Consider the following 26240-nt stretch of genomic DNA (forward strand, 5'->3'; position numbering starts at 1 on the left):
CTCCTGGCTGGCGACGGCTGCCTCTCTCTTTCCCTCCCTGGTGGCTCAGAGGGTAAAGAATCGGCCTGCAACACAGGAGACCTGGGTTCAAGATCCCCTGGAGAAGGAAATGGCTACTCACTCCAGTATTCTTGCCTGGAAAATTCCATGGACAGAGGAGCCTGGTGAGCTACAATCCATGGAATTGCAAGAGTTGGACATGAATGAGCTACTAACACTCTTTCCCTACACCCTAGGACACCAGCTCTATGCCAAGGCTTGGACAACAGTCACCAACTTATGAGATCTTCACATGAATGTAAGACAGAGGAGGAAGTCAAAGCTCAGAGAGCTGGAATTGCTTGGCCTGGTCACACAGCACAGTGGTGGCTGGAGGCTCAGTCTCCCATACCTCTGCTCTGTGCCCTAGAACAGCTGCTACCCCAGGATGGTAGGGGTTTGACCAGGCCTCAGGGAGCCTGCAGGGCAGCCCTCTGGTTTCACAGACACCCCCTGGCTATGGGTGGGCCAAAGAGGAAGGGTACCCATCCTGCCAGGATGGACCTACCAGGCCCACCTGGGCCCGACGCTCCTTGCCAGGCTCAGATGGAAGCATGAGGTCATTGGGCCATCCCTGCTCCCTGTTGGCTCTCGCTGCTGTGACTCAGCCCTGTCTTCCCCAAACCTCCTTCTCCAGGGAACTCTAGCAATGGTCTGGCCTGGCCAGGTCTGCTCCCGCTGCCTGTCCACCCTCTCAGGGCCTCCCAGCCTGAGTCACCGCTCACCTCACCACCTGGCACAATGCTCACCGCATAAACAGACTATTCCCCTCCCCCAGGCTCCCAGGGTTCCGCTCCCTACAGCCCAGGAGCCAGGTTGAGGGGTGGGGGCACTTTTCCTGCTGTCCCCAGACTTCGGCCCTGAGGTCCATCCCCAGAACCTACTTTCAGGGACTCTCTGGCCTTGATAGGAAAATCTAGAATTGAGATTGAGGCCTCAGCCCAGGGCTCAGACTGACCTGGGCTCAAATCCCAGCTCCTTCCTTGTTAGGTGGGTGACCTTGTACAAGATACCTCCATTTGAAGGAGGGCAACAGTAAAACCAGCTGCAGCCCATGAAGATTTCCTACAGCATCACCGAGGCCAGGATCCTGCTTAAAAATGCAGGTGGCTCTAGATTCAAATGGTGGTATGGCCTCGCGTAAGCCACTTTGCCTCTCTCAGCCTCAGGGTCCTTACCTGCAAAATGGGAACGAGAGGAAGAGAGCCCTCCTGCTGTGGTGACTAAATGTGATAAGACATGAAAAAGGTCAAGCCGTGTCTGGCACCCAGGGACCAAACACGGGTAAACGTTTATGTGGATAAACGGTAGCTGTAATTAAATCTTAAAGTGACGTGTGCATAACACATAGCTCGTGGGAAGCTGCCACATAGCACAGGGAGCTCAGCTCAGTGCTCTGTGGTAACCTAGACAGTGGGATGGAGGGGGCAGGCAGAGGGAGATCCAAGGAAGAGGGGATATATGTATACATATAGCTGATTCATTTCACTGTATAGCAGAAACTAGCATAACATTGTAAAGCAATTATACCCCAATTAAAAAAAAAAAAAGTGCCAGGCGTTAAGTGATCCCAGGATGGTTTTAATGAATGATGGGGAGATGGAGAGCAATGGTCTGGCTCTTCGCTGGATGATGGAGTAGCATCAGGGAAGGGCTTCCCAGGTTGGAAAGCTCCAGCATCCCCTCTGCAGGTTGACCACCCCACTTCCCTTAGTGGGTCCAGAAGGCTCTCTCAAGAGTCTTTCTGGCTGGGGCTGGCCTCACAGTTTTCCAGTTTCCAGGCCACTCAAGAAGCACTTCACTTTACAGAGGACAAAGCTGATGCTCAGACAAGGGAAGGGGCTTGTCTGCAGCCACCCAGCTGGAAGCTGAGCCCAAGCCTGCACTTCCGTGTTCCCCTTCTTCCCAGCCTGGGAGCTGCCTCCCTGGACTGGGGATACCCTCACCTCCCAGTCTCAGAGAGCACTCTGGGAGAGTCTCAGAGCTTGTCTGCACACTGGAGACTCTTTATCTTTGTCTCTATCTTCCCCCGTAATGCTCGAGAGGCAGCTCCTTGGGCCATGGGGCCAGTGAAAGAGGAGAGGACCCAGGAGAAAACTTCTGTGACCTCCTCATTTCCAGTTCAACGGGTGATGTGTTGAGCATGTGATCTGAATGAGGGAACAGAGGCTGGGGGAGGTCGCATACGTAAAGGGTGAGGGGATAGAAATAACACTGACCCTGGGGTCAAACAGACCTGAATTCAAACCCCAACCATTACACGTCAAGCTCTCTAACTTCTCAGAATCTGAAGTTGCATCTGAAAGCAGATGCCTTGAGATGCCTCAAAGGGTTATGCTGCAAAGATGAAGTGAGAGCAAGAGTGTGACCAGGCTCCGTAAATAGGGATGAAAGTGAAAGTGAAGTCGCTCAGTCGTGTCTGACTCTGCGACCCCATGGACTGTAGCCTACCAGGCTTCTCCGTCCATGGGATTCTCCAGGCAAGAATACTGGAGTGGGTTACCATTTCCTTCTCCAGGGGATCTTCCCGACCCAGGGATCGAACCCAGGTCTCCCGCATTCCAGGCAGATGCTTTAACCTCTGAGCCACCAGGGAAGCCCGTAAATAGTTATAGTCAGTAATAATGATGGCTACCACCGATGGAGCTCTTCCTCATTTAATCCTTACACAGCCATGTTACTGTGATTATACCCATTTTACAGATGAGCAAACTGGAGCTCAAAAAAGGAAGAAAGGGCATATGTGATGGGGAAGAAGGGGTCTGACACCAGAACCAGAGACCTTAGCTACTAGCCAGCCCTCAGAGACATAAAATAAAGCCTAGCCAGAGGTGGTTATGGGCGTGTGTGCTAAGTTGATTCAGTCGTGTCCGATTCTTTGTGATACCATGAACTGTAGCCTGCCAGGCTCCTCTGTCCATGGGATTCTCCAGGCAAGAATACTAGAGTGGGTTACCATGCCCCCCTCCAGGGGATCTCCTGACCCAGGGAATCAAACCTGCATCTCTATGTCACCCGCATTGGCAGGCAAATTCTTTATACCACTAGTGCCATCTGCAAAGGTGGCTATGGATGAGAATATTGTGGGTGTTCAGAGGTGAGTTAGATCTCATGTCTTGGATGGAGTTGGGAAGGCTGGTCCATGGGGTCACAAAGAATCACACATGACTGAGCATGCACGCACGCACCTGGGGGAGGCAACCTTTTTGATGGGCCTTGAGTTTGGGCAAAATAAATCAAGTAAGAATGGAAGGAGGAGGAAAGGCCCACCTTGCACAGAAGTTGGGAGGCGAGAAAGTGTGCAGTGTGTTCAGGAAGTGACAAGCCTCTGGGAAAAGGAAGGAAAGACAGGTCCAAGTCAGGTCCCAAGCAGGCCTTATGCCAGGTGGGCATTTGGACTGAACAAGATGCTTCACGCTGACACCAGGCCAGGTCCTGGCTCCAGAAGCCTGGTTTTCATAGGAAGGCAAATTGACCCAAGTCTCAATACCCCTCATGTCTGTTGTGGCATCAGGTACTGTGCCAAGGCAAATGTGGGTGAGTGGAGCAAGCCAGGCTGGCCTTGGGCACCTGGAGGGACTGTGTGACCCAGGGCAGTGGAAGGGATGCTCGTGGTGCAGCTGGCACATGGTGTATAGATTCACACACTTTCTACTACATCCCCCCCAACACACACATGCACACATCACTCTTTTGCAGGAGTGTGTCCACACCAAGAGGCCCACACACACCCTGCAGCCTGAGGTGAGGGAGGGAGAGATAGCAGAGGCCTGCTGAAAGAAACTCCTGTGCCAGGCAATGGGCCAAAGCGTCCACGAGCTCTGCCACAAAGCCTCCTTGCAGCTATGAGGTAGGACTTTTCTTCTTAGGAGTCTCGGATGGATGTGACCTCTGATACTCAGGAAAATTAAACAGTGCTATACGCTTGGTCCCAAGGTTGGTGAGCAGCAAAATGAAAGCACAGACTGGCTGCCCCTGCCCTGAGCTCTGTAGGGCCTGACACAGTGCTGGGCACTGGGGATAAGTGGAGGATTGGAGTCTGAGTCACAGGGCTTTGAAGCTGGCAGCCAGAGCAGCAGAGCCTCAGAGATTCCAGGGGTGGGCTGGCCCCTGACTCACCCCCACACCCTGAGGCTGCCCCAGGCAGTGGCTTTAGCTCCTGGCCGCCCTCCTGCCTGCCAGAGCCCAGCAAGGCCTCTTCTGAGTCTGTCATGGCTCAGGATTCCCAGGAGCTGGGCGGGCAGGGCCAAAGCCTCAAGGCAAGGAGGTATCCTGGGCACACCTCTGCTCAGGTATGTAGGCCTAGAGTCACAGTGGGAACCCCGGACCTCACCAGCCTGATGTCAGAGGCAACTAGGCACTTGGGGATAGCTGTTAAATGAAGAATGAAATACTGTATTTCTGCATGGCCCAGACTCCGGGTGGCTCACCCCTTCCCAGAGGGAAGACAGCCGCCTGGTGAGGTGCTGGGTGCGCCCTGGAAAGTATGGGTTCTAGGCAACACGGTGGGTGTGACTCTGCAAAACCACCAGCTGCGTGTCTTGGCTGGTGGTAGTGGAGGGAGGAGAAAGCTGGGGTTCCAGCCCCTCCAAGTGCAGGAGCCTCAGAGATGAGAATCCAGGCATTCTGGATCTCCAGGATCTCTGGTGGGCTGTTCCTTCTCCCTGTACCTCAGTTTCCTCATCTAGGTGTAGGCCAAGGGACTTTCCCTCTCTGGCTGCCTGTCTTTTGCTTTTAGAAATTATGTCCAAGCCTTCATCGTTAGAGCATTTTGAAGATGTAATCAGGCAGAAAAGGGGACATAAGTCTTCTTCATCTTAAGTGGTGTCCCTGCAAGGGCAGTTTTGTCTGATGAGATTAAGTCATCTTGTATATTCACTCCAGCCTTGGGCCTGGACCATGTGCCCAGGCCTGTGTGCTAGGCCCTGGGGTTGGGATTGCAAAGAAGACTGTGTCTCAGTGAGTTCATAATTTGGGGGGAGAGACACCTCTCCCCCAGAAATAACCAGATATTTCCAGGACAAGTTTAACATGCCTTTCAAAGCTCTTTGACCTTTCCAATCTCTCTAACCACATCTGTCATGATGGAGGATGGATGGGTGAGAGATTGGTTGTATAGATATATGGATGGAAGGATGGATAAAATGTCAGATAATGGATAAATGGATGGATCAATAGAAGGGTGGATGGATGGCTGTGGACATGGGAGGTTGAATGGATGGATGGAGGGAGGGATGAATGGGTGAGTAGGTGAATAGATTGTGGGGGTTGGGGGTGGGAATCATTGAATGTGTGATTTAGGTTCCTGGTCCCACAGCAGATGAATATAAGGGGAAAGTTCCAGTCCTGCCTCTTGTTCATTGTGTGACCCTGAAGAATTCACTTCTTTAGCTGTAGAGTGAGAATCTTGTCTGGAAAGACCTCACCTATCAAGTGAGAGTCATGAGCCCAGCCTGCATCCCAGGTCTGTTGTGGGTATCCAGTGAAAGAGGTATGGACTGCCCATGCCTACATAACGGCTGTGACGAGTCCTCAGTCAGTGGCCTCACAGGCACCGGCAACGTGAGGTGTTTTTGCTGAGGGAGTGACGCCCCTCTGTGGATGCTGGTGTGTTCCTAGGCTTCCCACTTCCTCCAGCCTGCACAGAGTTCTCTGCCGAGTTAGGAGCAAAGGAGGTGACCTCTGCAGAAGTGTTGCTGCCAGAGGCTCCCCATACGCTGTACTTGTCAAGGAGTAATTGAGGTGTCCTGTTTGTTATTCATCTCAGGGTAAGAGTAGGCTCAGCAAGGGGGCACCCAGGGCTCGGGATTAGGGCTTTGGAGTTACATAGATCTGCCTTCCAGCCTTGGCTCTGCCACTTCCTAGCTGCCTGACATTGGACAAGGCATGAGCCTCAGTTTCCCCATTTATAAAATAGTAACAAATTATAGTACCTACCCCTTAGGTAGGTTATGACAATTAATAAGCATAACTTATGTAACCACCTAACATAGAGCTCAGAATATATTAAACGCATGTGTATCCAAGTGCAGAATTGCGCCCTTAGAACTTTGAAGAAAAGTCCAAAACTTCAAGTCTAGAGACCTCCATCTTGAATGCTCAGTCCTTGGATTAGTTTCCTTATTTCAAAATGTTCAGTGGGACTGACATTCTTCTTGACAAGTGTGCTTTGACTGAACAGTGTCTGGTTTTGGCTGCAATTCCAGCAGTTCCATGGGCCTCGCTGACCCTGTCCTGATTACCCTTAGGTTAATAGCAGACTGGGCACATGAATTATCCCTTTAAAAGTGGTTTGTGTGGGAGCTACAAATCTTTCCAATGGGCTGAGCTGTAAGGAGGAGGAGAATTTAGAAGGGGGTGTCCTCCCGGGGAAGCCGCAAAGACCAGGAGAGCTGGTCCCACAGGACCGAGGCTACTCTTGCAGAGACCCAGTGTGGGGACGATGCCGTGGGCGGTGGCAGGCCCTGCTGGCTCAGGGTGAGCTGCAGCCGATGGCAGGAGGCCCAGACCACCCACCAGAAAGAGGCCCTGAGTCTGAGTGGCCCTAGGCTTGAGTGGGGGCAGTCCTGACCTGTAGCCCTGAGGACATAACTCGGGAACAGGTCATTATGGGAATGTCTAAGCTCCCTCAGTCCCGAAATCCCCAACTCAGGCTGGCTCCGGGGCCATACCCTCCCCAGACCCCCATTCCTTGCAGGGTCCAGACATCCCCCTTGGCCAGCCCCATCTGCCCATCTGCTCGCTCTGCTATATGCCTGCATGGTATGTGCCTGCGACTGAGACTCTGTGTCCCTTCCATTGGGACTGCAATCAAGAGAGCTTCCTGAAACCTGGTGGGGCCAGGTGACAACAGGGAAGTGGCTGGTTTTCCAGAAAGTGAAAGAGCAAAGGGTTCCAGGCTGGGAGCAGGAGTGATAACAATGAAGTCACAGAGTCTGCAGAGCTTGCATTTTGGGAGCTGGAAACTCAGGGCAGGTTGATTCTGCCTGTCGTAGGCTATCTGAGCTGAGCAGGCCCCTCACAGTCGATGGGAAGAGAGGAAAGCTGTCCAGGGAAGCCAAGGAAGGGACAGGACTTGCCCAAGGCCACACAGCGTGAATAGCAAAGCTGGGGACAAAGCTGCCCACTGCTACAACATCAGGTAGCTGCTCCAGCCCTTTCCTGCCCTGTTGGACATCATCAGAAGGATGTTTAATCCTCACTCCTGTACATCCTCCATCCCATGCCACTGGACAGCTATTCGATGGGACCAAATTTATCATTAGTACAGGGGCAATCAAAGGAGCTTTGGGGTCCCCAGGAAGGTGGCCTAGGCCCATCCCAATGTCCCTGCCTTCCTGCCAGTGGGATCCTTCCTGACAGCCCTTCTCAAAGGGACCCAGTGGGGCTCAGCTTGGACCCCTGGGAACTACACTGGTGTGCAGGAAAGGGTGAGTCTGGATTAGTAGCCCGGAGAGTGTGTCCAGCCCATCACTGTCTTGGGCAAGTTGCTCCTCCTCTTGGACCTCAGTTATCTCATCTGCCCAATGGGAGTGAAAACCAGAGAGAATTTCTAGAAGGCAGTTCCTAGCATGGTATATTTCTTCACCCAAAAATACACCCCAACTATCCTCTTCTGCCAGCCCGCCCTCCCCACAAATCTCTGCTTCTTGGATTAGGCTGGTGCCAAGTGTAAGTGAAGCAAATTATTTTGTGTGCAAATCAATTCCTCCAGCTTCTGACAGGGTGATCTCCTGTGAATCCCTGTGCCTCAGTCTGCAGCCTTTACCAACCCAGGCAGGGAGCGGGGCCAGGTGGGGCTGAGGCAGTGCAGCAGAGCAGCTGGTGGGGGCAGTCAGTAGGAACCAGAGCAAAGGAGTTGAGGGTCCATGCAGCCAGGTCAGCCAGGAGGCATAGAGGTGACTGTCGGGGCCCAGGCTTAGAGACCTAGGGTGGATATTCTTGTTGTTCTTGTTGTTTCTTAGTTGCTAAGTCATGTCCAACTCTTTTGTGACCCCATGGACTGAAGCCCACCAGGCTCCTCTGTCCATGGGATTCTCCAGGTAAGAATACAGGAGTGGGTTGCCATTTCCTTCTCCAGGAGATCTTCCCAAACCAGGGATCGAACCCACGTCTCCTGCATTGGCAGGCAGGTTCTTTACCACTGAGCCATCTGTGAAGCCCACGGGCCAGGAACTAAAGGAAATTCATGTGTGTATTGAACAGTTGGCTTGTGCAGACAAACCATGATCATGTCAAAGGCAAGGGAAGAGGGAATAAAGAAAACTGCTGTTTTTAACTCGGCTTGATTTTCTCTACCTGGAAACCAATCTTGCCAGTGAGGTGGTGCTGTTCCCGGAACACTTTCAGCCGCTAAGACCGGGGTTCGCTCAGGTTCCCAGGTCCGGCGTCTCCATTTCACAGGAGCCCTGCTCGCCCGGCTGGAGCAGCGGGCAGGGAAGGAGGGAAACTGGAGTTGGGCGCAGCCTCCCAAGCTGACCCTGCCAGGCCGGGCGGTGGCCCCTGTCCTGTCGTCATCCTCCTTTCACAGCAGAGAGGGATCCTGTCTCCTGGTCTCGTTAATTCTTCTATCATGTTTCCCAGACTCGGAGCCTCTGGTTGCCTATTGTCCTGAGCAGGCATTTTGCATTTATGTAAAGATTAGACAGGTTAGAACCTTCGCTCTCACTCCGATGGTCTTTTTTACTTTCTCAAATCCAAGTTCTTTCCTTCTCACTGCGCTCTGCTTCCTTATTCTCTCTCTCTCCCTACCTGTCTTTATCAGCCTCCCTGTTTATTTTCTTCCCTTCCCTGACCCCCTCCTTCTCCCCACTGACCTGCTTTTCCTCTGTCATCTCTTCACAGTTCAGTAGTTTGAATCCTCTTTCTCCCCCCTCCACCACCGCCACCACAACCCTAACCTTGCTTAATTCCATATTTATATTCTCCCGGAGCCTCATAGAAATGACTGAAAGCATTGCTCACCTCATTCCAGAAATAACTCTTCTAAATTCTTAGAGAGGCACCGCACGGGGGAGGGTGTGAGCACTGGACAGGGAGTCACTGTGGTTTACTGGAGAGAACAAGACCCAAGTTCCTCTGTGGGCTCTTGGGTACACCAGCTGTGTGACCTTGACACAGCTGGCTCTGGCCAGTCTCTGTTTCCTCCCAGGCAGCAGTGGAGCTGGCACCCAGATGAGAACAGCTGTGTGTAAGGTTGTGAAGGAGAGAGGATGGTGGTGCCCTGCACACACACTTGTGCTCTGAAATGTTTTTCCTGCTTCCACCGCAGCCTGAGCCAGTCGGAGGGAAGGAAGGGGATGCTAACTGGTATCTCCCTCCTTGGTTCTGCTCTGCTCTACAGGGATCACACATGCGCACACACACGAACATGCCCTGGGAAGAAACAAAGCTGTTTCTTCACCGTCATCTATTTCTCCCTTCCAAAATGTCTAATGATAAAATCCCAACTGAACACAGGAGCAAAAACTTGGGCTTTAGTGGGTTCCTGAATTTCTCCATTTCAAATCCAGGCCTTCATTCATTCACCGCCCCCTCCCTCGGACAGCACTCACTCAGAGTCTCCTACTGTGTGCCAGACGGGCTCCAGGGCTGGCCTTCTCTGGAGCTCTGGACCTCGAGATTGTTGGGGAGATAAGCCCAATGTCATGAGTCAGGCATGAGAGAGAGCACGGGTTCTGGGAGTTCCAAGAAATGAGAGGGCCTTTCCTCTTGTGCCTGGAGACAGGGTCCCTGAGAAGGAGGGACTCTGAGCCAGCCAAGGGGGAGGAGCAGGATGCTGGCCCCCAGGGAGCCCCTCCATCACTCTGCCTTTTTTGCAGAAAGTCACAGAGGTGAGCCAAGACATCCTGTCCTGGTCAAGGGGTGAGCCAAGACATACTGTCCTGGCCAAGATGGGAGGTTTTCCCAGGGGCTTTTGGTGTACATATCCACAAGCCACCTTTCTGGAAAGGGCTCTGAGGGCCCCTTCTTAGCATCAAGGAAATCTGTGGGTCACATAGGTTAAGAAGAAGGAAAGAAGGGCACTTCCTGGGGGAGGTGGGGAGGAGGCGGCTCCAGGCTGGTCAGTGGTCAGGGGTAAACTGTGTCCTTCCCTAAGGAAAGCAGGCCCAGAGAAGGCTCTGACTCTCCCAAGTCCACACAGCCTTGTAGGTCATTTACCTCCCACACAGCAGAAGGGACACCCTCCACCTGGTTGACAGTAGGCAGACAGGAAAGCAGGGTCTCCTCCAAGGAAAGGGAGGGTTTTGCCCATGGGACCTCTCCCTCCCAACTCTGAGCTCTGGGCAAGACCCATGGAGAGTGGGGAGGGGCTCACGGCATTTGGAGGATGACTTGAGGGGGTCCAGTGGGACTGAAAGGGGTCCCTGGGGACAGCAGGGGAGCCTCAGGACTCCAGGAGGTGCTCCAGGCTCAGAGGGAGCATCCTCCCCCCTTTTTCCTCCCTCATCCTGCCCTCCTCCCTACCGCAGAGGCTGGGGCGGGCCGGGCGCCCTGGGAGGAGGCGGTGTCCCTGGCTCCCTGCCCACCGGTGCAGGGCTGGACGGGCAGGGGCGGAGCCATGCCTGGTGTTATAAGAGGCAGCCAGGGCACCGAGGCAATGAGCTGTCGCTCAGCTTGGCAGCAGGACGCTGGCAGCAGGCACACTCCGCACTCCAGCCCAGCCTGAGCGTGCCTCACCACTGTGGTCGCCATGCCCACCGCCTTGTGCTCCATCGCTCTAGCCCTGCTCGTGGCCCTGCACGAAGGTGAGCACCCCCCACGGGCTCAGCAGCTGCAGCAGCCCCGAGGCTGCTTGTCTGTATCTCCTGCTGGGGCTCTGTGCCCCCCAAGCCAGCCGGGGGCCTTCAGGGGCAGGAGTTAGGCGGCTTGGGGGTTGCAGGAGGCTGTGCTATTAGAGGTGCTGCCATCCCAGGACAGCCACCGGTCCTTCCAACCCAGAGCTGCTGGGGCTTCCCCAGGCTGGCCCAGGGCTCCTGAGCACTGAGAATGCCAACTTCCTCGATTATGCAAGAGGAGGAGCCCGGCGGGTCCCCCATCCCAGCTGTGCCAGGCGCCCTGACCCACCTCTCCACTTTTCTCTCCCTCCTGTGCATGCAGGCAAGAGCCAGGCTGCTACCACCCCCATCCCAGAGCAACCAGCGCCCTTGCCCCGGGCCCGAGGCTCCCACCTGCGGACTCGACGTTGCTCCTGCAGCTCCTGGCTCGACAAGGAGTGCGTCTACTTTTGCCACCTGGACATTATCTGGGTGAACACTCCCGGGTGAGCTACTGGAGGGATCCAAGAGGGGTTGCAGGGGGCAGGGGTGGGGAATGCTGGCATGCTGGGGAAGCCCTGGCACACTGCAGCTCTCTCTTGGAGTGTGGGGCTAACAACAATAGCAATCAGCTATTGCTTCAGTTCTCACGTGGGGGCTGCCTGAGCAAGACAGAGGGCTGTCTCATGAAAATCCTCACAAAAAGCCTGGTCAGAAAGTGTTGGCTCCATTTTCCAGATCAGGGTACTGAGGCTCAGAGAAGTTAGGTGCCTTTTCCAAGGTCACACAGGAAGAGTAAGTGGTAGGTAGGAGGCTCCAGCCTAGGTCTGCAGATGCCAGAGCGCACAGCGGCTCTGCCATGCTGCCTCTGTATAATCTTCCAAGAATAATATGATTAATGACAGCACCCATGTCTTGACTGCGCCAGGCCCTATGCCAAGCACTGCTGGTGCGTTATCACCTCGTGAACGCACCCCCATCCTCCCCAGTGAAGCGGGGACTGCTGCTGTCCCCAAATGACAGACAAGAGACCTGCCCCATGTCACCTGGCAGAGCCGGGGTGGGGTCCCAGAGCTGTCTGTTCTGTCTGCACCCGCGCTGCCTCCGGGCCACTGCATACTTCAAGTTGAAGTTTCTCTGTGTGTTTGTATTTTTTTTTTTCCTTCTCCAAATTGCAAAAGACAAGAGAAGCCCGGCACGTAAGCGTGTGTGGAGCTAATCCGCATCCAAACACTGGCTCAGGGCGGGAACCCTGCCAGTCCCTGCGTGCTGGGTCTACCTGGAGTCTCTGCAGCTCCAACCACACCGTCTAAAATTAGCTCAGGCATCCGAGGTGCTGGTCTGACCGGCCACGGGGCCCTGCCCTTCGCCTGGCCCGTCTCAGCCAGACGGAATCTGAAATCGATCTCAGCCAATCTAATATATCTATGCACACACACGCACACGTGCAGGTCAGGCACACGCACCATTTTAAAGTCAAAACTCTAAGAAACACTTGGGTCACCCTTCCAGGCAAGTGGTGACTGGATGGAGGCAGCTGAGCTGTGAGCCTGAGTGTTCACTTCTGTGAGAGGGCACTCTCTCCCTTTCTTCCAGACTAGTTGGGGGTCTTCTTTGAGAACAGGGGGACCAGCCTGACTCCATCAGTTCAAATTGCTGTCTGGGAGTGAGAGGGGCAGGGAGGACAGCTTCCACCCCTCCCCACCATGCTGAGCGTCTTACTGAGCAGGACCAGGGCAGTTGGGAGGGAACAGAGGCCCGAGAGGGTAAGGGTCTTGCCCGAGGCTCCCTGGCATGTAAGGAGGAAGCTGCAGTGGGAATTCTTGAGGGCAGGAGCTGGTTACTTTTGCTGCCACCCTGGTGGCATGGATGGCTATCCCAGTGTGCAGTGTGGACAGTCCCAGCTTGCCAATGGTCCTGGTTTATCTAATCCTCTCTCTGTCTCTCTCCACCCTACACCACTACCTTGCTGGCGGCCCGCCCACAGACAGACAGCTCCTTACGGCCTGGGAAACCCGCCAAGACGCCGGCGCCGCTCTCTGCCAAGACGCTGTGAGTGCTACAGTGCCAGGGACCCCGCCTGTGCCACCTTCTGCCATCAAAGGCCCTGGTAAGTGGGCACCCAGCCTGCAAGGGGCCAGAGGTGACTGCTGGCCTGGACCTGCTCTGGAGGGCAGGGTGTCTGGAAGGCCAGCAGTGGCGGACTGTTAGTCCCTAGGTCGTGCCCGACTGTTTGTGACCCCACGGACTGTAGCCTGCCAGGCTCCTCTGTCTATGGGATTCTCCAGGCAAGAATACCGGAGTGAATTGCCATTCCCTTCTCCAGGGTGTCCAGGAGGCCAGCAGAGGCGTGGCTAAATGGTGGAGGAGGGGCCAGGGGAGCAGGGTCCTGGGGGTCCAGAGGCTGCCCTGGGCTGTGGGGCAGCCTCCCTTCCTGCAGGGAGCCAGTCACCCTTGAGTCTTCCCCCCTGCCACTACCCCCAGCTCTGGGGGCTTCTGAGACCATTGCGTCCCCACTCCTGGGCAGGAGGAATCCTCCCCAGGTGACAGCTGAGGCAGCACAGGTCCAGAGAGGAAACAGGACTTGTCCTGTCAGGCTACACAGCCAGTCAGACGAGAGCTGGGCCTTCCGCCTTAGTCGCTGGGGCTCTGGGACCTCTGGAACTTTCTCAGTGGAGAAGCAGTAGCTGGAGTTGGGAGGCCATGGCACCGTCCCCGAGCTGCCACAAAGCGCCTTTGCCAGTCTTTCGGCCCTCTGGACCTCCTCCCTCCACGCGGAGCGTTGGGAAAGCAGACAGTGACTTCACCCTCCCCTACCTCCCGCTCCCATGACGGCCTATGGGAAACTCCTCCCCTGAGACCTCAGCTGTGGCTGCAGCCCTGCCTCAGTTTCCCTGCCGAGGGTTCTGCTTGGCTGCAAGTGGCCAGACTCTGGGAAGGCCAGCCACCCCACTGCCTCTTTCTGAGGCTGAGAACGCATTCCCAGTGGCTCAGTTTTCCTCAGGCCCCACCCCACCTGGGAAAAGAAGGGTGCCAGGTGCACAGGGTGGAAATGGATCTGCTCCTGAGGGCGGGTCAGGGTGGGGGGCTGGGCTGGGCCTGCAGCCAGGCAGCCTGGGGGCCCTGGACAGCCCCTCACTTGGGCCCTAATGCTGTTCACTCAGGACTGATGCGGTGGCAGTCCCAGGCAGCGGGTCCCCTGCAGCTGCGTTCCAGGATGGCAAGACGCAGGCCACAGCAGGAGAGCTCCTCCAGCGGCTGAGGTGAGGGGCCCCTACACTGATTGAGTGCCTTCTGTATGCCTTGCACATTTCCCTTATTCTCCATATGACGCCTTGGGTCCTTACGGGGCAGCCAATAGCAGCTCAGACAGATGAAGGTGTTTACCCAAGGTCACACAGCAAGCTACAGCATCTGGCTGACTCAATAGCCTGTGTTCTTAACCACTATGCTCTTTGTTACCGCCAGGCCTGGAAGTGGACTTTTATTGAGGGTTTCAAGGCTTGTGACTGTGGAAGGTTCCCAGGTGTTCATTCAGGCTGTGTCTGAATCAAGCATCTCCCACATGCTGGGGTCCAAACGGATGCTACCCAGCCTGTTCCCTCCCTGGGTCCCAGACTGGACTGTCTCCCTGGTAGCTACAACATGGCTCAGCTCAAGGCTTGGCATCCAGGAGGTGCCCATGAACATGTGTCCAACCAAACTGACTTGAGAACAGAAACCTATAGCCAGTCATGTGGCAGGGTGGCTGAAGGGGCAACACCTGAGCTAGAAAGTCCCAGCCCTGCCACGAGCAAGCTTTGTGACCTTGGTCTGCTCACTGAACTTCTCTGTGCTTCTGGTTCCTGTCTGTGAGGCAGGGACACCGCTGCTATCCATCTCACAGGCTTGTTGTAGGTTAGAGCAGTTGACATACATGAAGAGCCCCAAGAAAGCCCAGGCCCTACGGGAGCTCTGAAGGTTTTAGCCATCCCGAACCTCTGTCCCTGAGGGTTCCTCAGGGCTGCACAGGGCCGGGGTGCAGCCTAGCCCCTCAAGGGTCCACATCTCTGTGAGGAGGCGGAAACATAGGCAAAAAGACAGGATGGCCGGCTAGGCAGGACCCAGGATATACTGAGGAACTGTCTTAAAAAAATAATAATAAAATGAAAGTGTTAGTCACTCAGTCGTGTCTGACTCTTTGCAACCCCGTGGACTATAGCTCACCAGACTCCTCTGTCCATGGAATTCTCCAGGCAAGAATACTGGAGTGGGTAGCCATTCCTTTCTCCAGAAAATCTTCCCAACCCAGGGATCAAACCTGGGTGCCCCACATTGCAGGCAGATTCTTTATCATCTGAGCCACTAGGGAAACCCAGGAAATGTCTTAAGATGAAAAACTTCAAGGTAAGACTTTGCAAGTACTTGGCATTCCATAATCAGCAAAGAGTGTTTTCGCCAGTCTGTACTCAGCCTCACACCAGTTCAGGCCTGTGTTTATTTTACAGACCAAGAAGGGGGTTCAGAGAGGTTGAGACCCTTGCCCAAGTTCCCAAAGCTGGGAACCAGCCTCCCAGTTCCCAGGCTAGAACGCCTTAAGCCAGAGTGAGGCCACCTAGATGACGGCAGAGCCCCTACCAGGGTCTCAGCCAGATTCAAAGGACTGCTAGGATCCATACATATCTGGAGCTGGACCTTGAAGAATGGGAATTTTAGGGCACGGAGTATGGGGTGAGTGGAAGGTCAACAGCCTGAGGAGCCACAGGGATAGAGGTGTGGAAGTGAGAGGGCAATCAGGGGAGAGCCACGGGGCTACTCTTGGCCGTGCAGTCACCCTGGTGGCACTTGATGTTGAGCATCAATTTTGTCAAAGCTCCTTGTGGGCAGAAAAGCTTCTAACCTGCCCCGGCCTCTCCTTGAGGTTCAGACCTTGTTTTCAGGGTCGGCTGTGACCACCCTCTGACCTCTTGGCCATGAATAAGGAATCCAGACCCTATGACCGCTACCTCTCACGGGGAACTCTCAAGTGATCTATATCTCCAGAGATGCTCAATTGACCTCTTTCCATTTCAGGGTTATTTCTGCAACCAAGATCCACTTTGCTAGGCAACAGCAGAAGCCGATGAGGGAGACCAGACCTACACACTCCAAGCAGAGGAAGAGATAGCTCTCGACTCTGGGAGAACTTTGGGAAGGAAGCCTGTGTGGATACAGGAGGAGAGGGGCATCCCAGAGCTGGGAGACCTTCCGACCTGTTTCCTGGGCCAGAAAACCCAGCTGCTGGAGCAGGCACAAGCTCTGGCCTCCTCGCCCTGGGGAGGGGGCCTCGCTCAAGGCAGCTCCGTGACACCAGGAAAGTCATCAGGCCCCAGGCTGCAGCGTGGCCTCCCACACTGGCTCCAGTTCCTAGGCCCTGCTGAAAGGAATGGCATGCGGAATGTGCTAACCTGGAGGTGTCCTGTCTGGCGGCTGTGAACCAGGAACAACGTGCAGTGGCGGGCACTCACACCCAAGCCAGCCCGAGTCCTTCCAGGGTTGAAGTCCCGGCCGCCCCCGACCCCTCACCCCCGCTCTGTCCCCTCCAGCCCTCGCTCTCCAATGTCCTTATTCTCCCTTCATACCCTCAGGGCACTCTTGGTGAGAAGGGCCTGCACCACTTCACCTGTCTGTATATAACTTATTTGCTCTAAGAAATTTGACGATTCCGATTATTTATTTTAACGTATTTTTTTAGACTCTCAATTATTTACCTGCGAACTTGTGTTTGTAATAAACAACAAAATAATGCTCTAGCATTTGGTCTTGGTTGAGCAGGAGGTGGGAGGCACTTTTCAGGAAGGGGCTACTTAGAAGTGAAGGGAACAAAGGGACGGCGGGGAAAGAGCCTGAGGCAGGTGTGGAGCCCTGAGTTCCACACCCCTGTGCCCCGGCTGGGCATCGCTGGCTGCTGACCCACCCTCTCTGGACTTTTGCCTATCATGTGCCTAGACAGCCATTTGCAGCTTTGATATCCCGGGTTCCAGGACCTGTGTTTCTATCAGGCCGGTAAGTGTTGGCCAGGCCTTTCCCCAGAGCATGTTTCATAGGAGCCAAGACTATGAGGACCCACTTCTCCTCTGGTTGCCACCCCTGAGATTCAGAACAAACCTGTCCAGTGAGGGCTGTGTGCTGTTCCAAGACTGTGTGCAGCCTTACCGGCCAGGGATGCTGTTGTAACGGAGTCACAGGCTGGTCCTTATCCCTCACCCTGGGCTTGGACAGACCCTGCTGGGGGCGCTCAACACTTCTCTCACTAAAGAAGTCCAGGGCTCTAGCACTGGCTTGGCTGATCCTGCCAAGGCCCCAGGAAGCTGCTCACCTGAGTCCCAGGGACAGCCAGAAGCTACCCCCGCTGGCAGCTCCTGAGACCTACAGCCTCCACTGCTGCCAAATCCCCCTGCGAACAAACTGTTCCCTTTCCCCTGGCCGGCCTCTGCTGGGAATGGTACGCTGTGGCCTGAGCCAGTTATTGAAAAATAATTATTTACACACTACTCTAAGCCTGCCTTGTCCATGGAGCCAGCCCCAACTCCCTCCTGGGAGAAGAACATGTTGACGCATATTGAACTCCTACTGTTTGCTGGCATTTTATGCAGATAAACTCACTTCATCCTCATGACAATCCCATGATATAGATACTTTTATTATCCCCATTTTACAGATGAGGAAACTAATGCACAGAGAAGGCAACTAATTTTCCTGGGGTCTCGCAGCAAGTAAGTGGTAGCATCAGGATTTGAACCCAGAGTGTATAGTACACATGTCTATATGTACTGACTAAATATTTGTTGATTGAATTCATGGATTACCACTGTAGTATGACATTGAACAAATCTTCCTCTTTCTGAGCCTCAGTTTTTTAATCTATAAAATGGGAAACAGTACTTTCCACTTTGTAGAGCTGGTTGTGAACCCTAAATGGATGAGTTATGGTGCTGGGCTCAGTCCTGGGCCTGATGAGAGGCAAAGCCGAATGTCAGGCCGTTAGAAGTGATGATGTAACAAGAGGGACAGGCACAAAGCTGCAGGACCTAAGTTGGGGGGAGATTGGGGCTGGCTGGTGTGCAGAGGCATGGTCAGAGAAAGATGCATGACTAAGGTGCCACTCCCACAGCCTAAGGAGAGTGAGACTCACATCAATAGAAGGAAAGTGAAGAGGGAGCCCCAGACAGAGCAGACAGGAAGGGTAAAAGGTTTTGGCAATGGGAGTGACAAAGGGGTTTCCCATGGAGGACCCCATGTGGCTGGAGCATGGTGGGGAGAGAGCAGCAGGAGAGGAAACCAGGACTCCCTGGAGGCCAAAGTAGGGAGCCTGCACTTTCTCTCATGGGCCATGGGGACCCTCGAAAGGTCTGTGGGCAGCAGGGACCTGGTAAACCAGACTTTGAAAAAATGCCAGAGGGCCACACAGGGGGACCCTGAATGGGGAGACAGAAGGCAGGGAAGCAAGTCAACCGCTGGTCCTTAGGGATCCAGCCTGGGTGGCTGGGGTTGGCGATGGAGCCACACAGTCACTTCCTACCCAGGATTCCGGCACACCTCTGAAATCTCACTGAGCCTAACGCCAGGTGAATCTCACTCCCCAGCATCCTGTTCAAAATAACCCTGCCCCCACGGAGATCCCAAAGCAACGGCCAACAGTCAGGCTAGGCAGTGATGTGGGGCAACCCCAGCATGGCAGGAGTGATCGAGATCAGGTAGAGGAATGTAGGTTGAAGGTGTGTCCGAGGCCCAGGGAATTAGGCATTCACTGCCCTGGTCAGAGTTCAGAGATCAGCGACCAAATGATTAAGTAAGAGACAATTAGAGGGAGGCCCAGAAGGCAGGTGAAGGCAAGGCGATACCATAACCCCCAGGATCCTTACTCTCAAGAAATGGGGGCCCCTGGCTTGGGCCCTGAACTCTAGCCCTCTGCCAGCCATATCTTTCTCTCCAAATGAGAAGTTTGCAGGGTGAAGGGTCATGAATACCCAAAGTCTGAGCCTGCTTCTAAACCACATTCCATGCAGCAGGGGCCTCAGAAGTGTGGGGGAAGGTGGGATAGAGTTTGGAAGAAGCAGAGGAAAATTTATGAAGAACTGTTGCCAAATCAAACTGAACCCTGGGAAGAAAGGCGTCAACATTTTAGAAAGCATATCTGGATTTTATGGGACAAAATCGTCCCTTTTTCCTGCCTTTTTCTGCCTTTTCCATAAATACTTACAGGTTTGGTTTAGGCTTTCTGAGTTAAACTTGTGTTCCTTTTAACTGGAACACCAGGCGGAGATAGGCCAGAAGGGGGCACAGGGTGACCCAGATTTATTCGGGTCATGTGCATGCATGGAAGCAGAGTCAGAGGGGAGTGGAGTTCCATGTCCAGGACTGTGCAGCCTGATACATATCCAGGCTACAGACTGGCCCTTTCCTGTCCTGGACTGCCTCTCCCTCCACTCTCTCATTCAGCAAAGAACCCCAAGGAACTAGTTTCACTCTTGCCATCTCACTCTCTCTCTGAACCTCAGGGATTTCAATTGAGAAAAGTCATTTGCCTATCAGGGCAATGAATCATTGGAGTGTGGCCATCCATGCGTTCAACAATTATGAACAATCACCGTTCAGAGACTCCCGTAAACAAGGCAGACACAGCCCCTGCCCTCACAGGCCAAGAGGAGAGCCTTTCAATAAAGCACTGTTACTATGAAGGTAGAAGTGAAAGCATTTATTGAGTGCTCATCAAGCTCTTCTTGCACATGGATTCTTTGGATCCTTGCAGCAACCTTACACAGCAGGTTCTATCATCGCTATTCCCAGTTGAGAGAAGAGATAACGGAGGTTAAGCAGCTCACCCAAAGTCTCATGGCTAGCATGTGGCTGAGCTGGGATTTAAATCTCAGGCTCTCAGCCTGTCTGCTGTCCTGCTGCTCTAAGCAGGTAGATCCATACATAGTGTGATTGAGCCCCTCGGGTGGGAGAGTCTGGGAGGCTTCCTGGAGGAAGTGACAGTTGATCAAGAGAAGGAGCGGGTGGACAGAGTGTTCAGGCAGGGGGAACAGTGTGTAGGAAGGGAGCTATATTCTCTGTGCTTAGTCATTCAATCCTATTTGGGACCTCTTGGTCTATAGTCCGTTAGGCTCCTCTGTCCATGGGATTCTCCAGGCAAGAATACTGGAGTGGGTAGCCATGCCCTCCTCCAGGGGATCTTCCCAACCCAGCGATTGAACCCAGGTCTCCTGCATTGCAGGTGGATTCTTTACCAGCTGAGCTACCCAGGAAGCCCATTCTCAGACCCTATCAGGGAACAAAAGAAGGAGGCATGGGGAAGACTGGAGAGGGGTTGCTAGCGGGGTCGGGGGGGGTGGTGGGCGTGCGGCTACAAGCAGGGAAATCCACAGCTGCTGTCACCTCACCCCCAATCTGTGACAGCCTCAGACAATGTCCCCCTGGACAATATTGCCATGCCTGAAACACACCTTTGGATCAAACCGTGCTTGCGCCCCTTGGGGTTTCCCTAGGCTGGCAAGGAAGACAGACAAGGCAAAGTGAAGAGACAGGAGGTGGATAGGTTACGGGCTGCCCTTCCAGCTGTGTGCCCTTCCTGTCTCCCTGGGATCTCTGCTCATTTCATCCCAGGGGCGTTGTGGGTTCACTGGGAAAGCTTGGGGAAGGAGTAGGGTTTGCACACGCTGGGATGAGGGAAACAGCCGGAGCATAGAAGAATCCGAAAAGAGGCAGCAAGCCTGATTGGCAAGGGCCAGGCTGGGAACAGCATGCAGTGCCAGGAATTTGAACTTGAGTGACGGGGAGCCAGCGAAGGTGGCTGATCAGGGGAGAGAGCCAGGACAGGAGCTGGCCTTGGGCAGCTGGCTTGTCCTCGGCTCTTCCTGCCTCCCCGGCCAGTGCTTCCAGCTCAAGGGGGCCCTCCCAGCCCCTCGCAGGAGAGACAAAGTGTGGGCCTTGCCTCCGCCTGCCAGGGACCGGAGCCAAGAGCCCTCAGCAGCTCGGAAGGGGGCCATGTGCGGGCCCGCCAGGAGCCCTGGAAGAGGAATGTGGCCTAATTAATTCTCCAAAGCTCAGAGGGCCTCGCCTTGTGGGAGCAGCTGCCAGGACAGGCCTGCCAGGACGCCACAGGCCCAGCCCGTCTATCATTCAGTGCTCGGGGACAGCAGGCTGGAAGCCTGGAGACAGGGGCCCAGGGGGCCAGCCCCTTGCCTCCAGGTACACACGTGTCCTCCAGCCCCTTAACAGCAAATAGTGCGATAATAGTAATAATCGCCAACAGGCCTTGAGGGCTTAAAGTGTGTCAGACTCTGTGCAAAGCCTGTTATACTCACTTCTCATCTATTCATTACGAAGGACCAGTGACAGGGAAACTGTTACCATCTCCATTTTGCAGATGAGGAAACTGAGGGACAGATGGGTGAATTTCCCTGGCCGAAATCCTGCAATCAAAAAGCACACGCAGGGAAGCTAGGATTGGGATGTAGGCAGCCTGGGCCCCACAAGCATGTTGTCATAAGCACTGCTGAGCCAGCCCAGCGAGGACATGGAGGCCCAGGGTGGAGCGATACCTTTCCCGGGGACAGTCGACTAAAAACAGGCCCTGGGACATTGAATAGGGAAAAAAGACCACACCGCTGTCCTCTGCTTGAACTGCCTCCTCCTGAAGTTTCTCATAGGGCTTTTCCTGTCTCAGCCCGTAGGTCATCCTCAAAGACATGTGACTCGCTACTCCAGGCAGATGGGCTGGAAGAAGACATGCCGTCTCCCTGGGATCCCTGCTCATTTCATCCCAGTGGCGCTGTGGTGGCTGCACTGGCAGCTGGGCGACGTGGTCTCACAGCTTCCTCCTAGCCCGCTTTCCATCCGCTCCGCGGAACACATCCCCTCCAAGGCGGGCTCTGAATGGTGCAGGGATGGCTGTACCAGGGCCTTCCAACTAGAAAGTGGCAGACCCAGGAGAAGATGGGCACACAGACTGGCCCGAAGCCAAGACTCTGCTCTTCCTCAGCAGCAGAGCAGGAGGAGGGCAGTGCAGCCACATCGCATCCCCTCTCTGGGCCTCAGTTTCTCATCTGCTGTATGGGCCTAAGAGCATTAACTGTATAGTCTTGTCCTGCATTCATGCAGGCTAAGTTGCTTCAGTCATGTCCGACTCTGTGCGATCCTGTGGACTGTAGCTCCCCAGGCTCCTCAATCCATGGGATTCTCCAGGCAAGAATACTGGAGTGGGTTGCCATTTCCTTCTCCAGGGGGTCTTCCCAGCCCGGGGATGGAACACATGTTTCTTACATCTTCTGCGTTGGAAGGCAGGTTCTCTACCACTAGGGTCACCTGAGAAGCCCCATAGTCATGTCCTGGAACTCATTCATGTGTCAAGTACTGTCCGAAGTAGTTTACTTAATTTTTAAAAATTTTCCAAAGCAAGGTTTTTTCATAGCTTTGTAACATATCACCATAAGGCTGCACCATATGCATCTGTTACTCTGTAGGTGTGTATTTTAGTTTGTCCCATTTCCCTCCAATGCAATGTTTACATGTGTGCTACATTTATACACAAATTTTATATTCATTCCTAATTCTTTTTTGCTGCATATTTTTTATGGAGACATAATTTACACCCCATAAAATCCACTCTTTTAAAGTGTACAATTCAGGGTTTTTTTTTTTTTAAATATATTCACAGTTATACAACCATCACCACTATCTAATTCCAGAACGTTTCCATCATCCCAAAAAGAAACACCTCACCTGTTAGCAGTTGCTCCCCAGATCTCACTTCCCCGGCCTCTGTACACCACAAATCTACTTTCTGTCACTATGGATTTGCCTGTTCTGGACATTTTATATCAATGGAATCATAACGTACGTGGCCTTTTGTGTACTGCTCCATTCACTTAGCACAATGTCCTCAAGATTTGTCTATGTTGGAGCAGGTGTCGATACTTCACGCTTTTCCATGACTGAATAATATTCCCTTATAGAGACAGATCAGGCTTCCCGGGTGGCTCAGTGGTTGAGAATCCCCCTGACAATGCAGGAGATGCAGGAGATGTGGGTTTGATCCCTGGGTCGGGAAAAACCCCTGGAGAAGGAAATGGCAACCCACTCCAGTATTCTTGCCTGGGAAATCTCATGAACAGAGGAGCCTGGCAGGCTACAGTCCATGGGGTTACAAAGAGTTGAACATGACTTACAACTGAACACACACACACACACACACACACACAGATCACATTTTGTTTATCCATTTGTCTGCGTTGTTTCCACTCTTTTGGCTTAAGCACTTTACTTTAGCCTTCAGTGACCCTATGGGGAGGTGCTCTCTTTTCATCATATAAACAACAAGACTGACATCCAGAGAGCTTAAGTAACCCATGCAGGTCACTTAGCTAGTGAGCGGCAGTGGTGGGCTTTGCCCCAAGAGTCTGGCTGCAGAGACAGTGGCCTCAACCACTGAGCATCACTTTCTCTTCAGTCAGAGTAAGATAGTATAAGTCAGCACCCACAGCAACTGTGCCAAAAGTGGTACCCACAGGGCACTTAACAGAGGGTGGCTTTTCTCAGCAGCATTTCTGACACTGGCAGAGCCAGGGTCTGCCAGGCAGGGCCTGAAGCTGGAGCAAGAGTGTCTGGACAGCCAGTGATAATAGTGACTATCTCAGTACACGGGTGGTTCTTCCAGCAATGGGGACATCTCTCCACACTTGGTGGGGGGCCGTGGGCACTGACCCCTCTGCTGCACATCTCTGGCCTGCACCCCAGAGCCCATCTCTCCTCCCACCTCCACCTACAAAGTCATGGCTCCCCTCCTGTCCCCAAGGCCCTGACACTGAGTAACCGAGGCAGCATTCTTGGGTGAGGTCAAGGTCAGAGCTGCAGTGGAGGCTGCATGGACCCTTGAATGGGTCTCTGTCTCCTCAGGCCTCCACCTACTAAATAATTAGATAAGAAATCTTAATACTTCCTTTTTTAATTACAAAGCAATTTAAATAGGACAATATAGACACAAAGGCTTGTGGCTTTAAGATAATGAAAAGACTATAGGAACATCTAAAATAAAATGTCTCTTCTGGGCCTCCCACTCCAAGGCAACGACTCTGAGAGTGGGGTAAATAGCCTTTTTTTTTTCTATGGGTTCAGATATATGTTTTCTATCTAACGTTTTAGAGGTATTAAAAATAATGCACGGCAACATAAGTTTCTCTACTTTACAACCTTTTCTTCTCACACCAAAGGCATCTTTCCAGACCAATACAAGGCTTTTACCACCTCTTAATTTTAACAGCTCCACGTGGCCCTTGTTAAGGACAGGCAGTTGTCACTTGACTGTCCACCCACTGAAGCCTTTTGGATGGCTTGCATTTCTTGTTTTCATAAGCACACTACAGTAAGCACCTGGTTTATACATCTTTGTCTGCAGAGGACAGATTTTTAGACACGAAATTTCTAGGTCAAAGGATGAGCACATTTTAAGTATTCTGCCGAGAATGAGATTCCAATTTGCATTCTTGTTCCCACTGGGTATGAGTGCCCTTTTCCTCACAAGCCTTCCAGCACTGGGTTTTATCCATCTCTTATCGTTTGCTGCCCTGGTAGCAAAACCACTTCTTCATAAGGAATACGATGTGCAAAAGAGCTTTGCTTGATGCCACCCAGGGTGAGGAGGGTGAGGGGTCTGGAGATGCTCCAATGTCTCACTCTGTCCCCTGGTGCAAAGAACTCCTCTAGGGACTTCCAGCACTGCTCTCCAGGATTCTGTTTGGCTCTAGGGCTCTGTCTCTCAGTTCCACTCAGGGGTTGGCCCTCAGGGAGCTAAGAATGGAGGAGGGGCTGGCCAGTCTTCCTGCTCAGTTGGCCCCAGCCTCCCCTAATAGATGTGTCTTTGAGTAGGCGCTCCTGGGGACAGCATCATCATGGGAAAGCGTGTGTGCGTGTTGGGAGCGGGGGGACTCTGGGCACCTGAACCTGCAGATGTTCCTAATGGGGGAGCCTGGGGCATCCTGGTTCCCTCTCAGCCTGCCATCCAAACTCACGTTTTGGAAAAGACTGAATCTGGATCTTGCCTCTGCCCAGGTCTTGCTGTGTAGACCCAGGCAGGTCACTGTCCTTTCTGGACTCCAGGCTCCCGGCTGCCAGGCTGGGGGAATCCCTTTACAGGGTAGATGCCGAATCTGCTCCCTCTGGAGACTCCACACTGGCCACACCATGCGCATGAGTCACCCCCAAGTTGGCAGGCTGAGGGCAGGGGAGGGGCATGGAGGCAAGAGAAGGGAGGCTCGCTCCAGATGACTTTGGTGCCACATGGTGAGTCTGGCGCAGTGGAGTCTTGCCTGGCTAACGTGAGTGTGTGAGCACAGGCACACAGGGCACACCGACGTGTGAAGTGCATTCTTGTATACCGACCGGGGATCCTCCTGCTCAAGTCTGGGCATTCAGGTTTACAGCTCAGGTGATGAGTGTCCATACACAATCCATGTGTGTGCACATTCTTGTGCGTGTCAACACATACACGCATGTGTGCCTGAGTGCCCCTGAGCTTGTAAATCTTCACCTGGTTGTGGCTGCCTAGATGTGTCTGCATGAACGTGTGAAAGTGTTAGTTGCTCAGTCATGTCTGACTCTCCTCTGTCCATGGGATTTCCCAGGCAAGAATATTGGAGTGGGCTCTCTGGGGCATTTTCCCTACCCAGGGATCGAACCCTTGTCTCCTGCATTGTAGGTGGATTCTTTACTATCTGAGCCACCAGGGAAGCCCAGATGTGTGTGCACACATGTGCCTAAATCCGTGTGCATGCGTGAGGGTGCAGGTGAGCCTGCAGGATGTGCGCACACGTCTATGATTAGAGATTACGGGTGTGTGGGTGCACAAGTGTCACAAACATACACACTAATGTGTGCGTTTGTGTCTGAGCACATGTCAAAACACATGCATAGAGTATCCGTAGTGTAGATGGAGTGCGTCCACATGTATGGGTCTAGAAGGGCTTCAGTGTGCATATGGGCACAGCTATGTATGAACTATTACAGTGTAACTCTGTTGAAGTGAATACACATGAGTGTACATTTGCACCCAGGAGGGGCCACCTCAGCGTCTGCAAACTATGACATCTCCTCCAGGGCCCATCCCACCTGGCCTGGACCTCTCCCCTCAACCCACACTGAGGAACCAACAGAAGGACAGTGTCATTGCTTTAATTACAGGAAGACTAAGTATTTTAGTAATTAGTAAGTCATTATAAAGCTTACTGCTTTTAAGAACAAAAATGGCTATATTATAGATACAAAATGCATATGGAATCTGAACAAGAAGCATGGAAGTGCAGGATTTTCCACCCCAATCTGGGTGGGAGGGCTTGAAGACCAAGTATACACAGGGCTCAGGAAGGCAAGGGAGGGAGAGGCCAGAGCAGAGAGCCCCTGCCTCCATTTCCAAGGCTGTCCACACCT

General features: G+C 53.4%; 1 protein-coding gene across 1 annotated transcript; it reads left to right on the top strand.

The window, feature by feature from the left end:
* The first annotated feature begins 10631 nt into the window (after positions 1–10631).
* Positions 10632–16567, top strand: EDN2 (endothelin 2). The gene is made up of 5 exons (XM_019958438.2): positions 10632–10787; positions 11140–11302; positions 12784–12906; positions 13961–14059; positions 15849–16567. The coding sequence occupies exons 1-5, from the start codon at positions 10733–10735 to the stop codon at positions 15940–15942; spliced, it is 534 nt and encodes a 177-aa protein (XP_019813997.2). The 5' UTR covers positions 10632–10732; the 3' UTR covers positions 15943–16567.
* Positions 16568–26240: the final 9673 nt, after the last annotated feature.

This window comes from Bos indicus, chromosome 3 (genome assembly GCF_029378745.1).
Source record: "Bos indicus isolate NIAB-ARS_2022 breed Sahiwal x Tharparkar chromosome 3, NIAB-ARS_B.indTharparkar_mat_pri_1.0, whole genome shotgun sequence".
NCBI classification, from domain to species: domain Eukaryota; kingdom Metazoa; phylum Chordata; class Mammalia; order Artiodactyla; family Bovidae; genus Bos; species Bos indicus.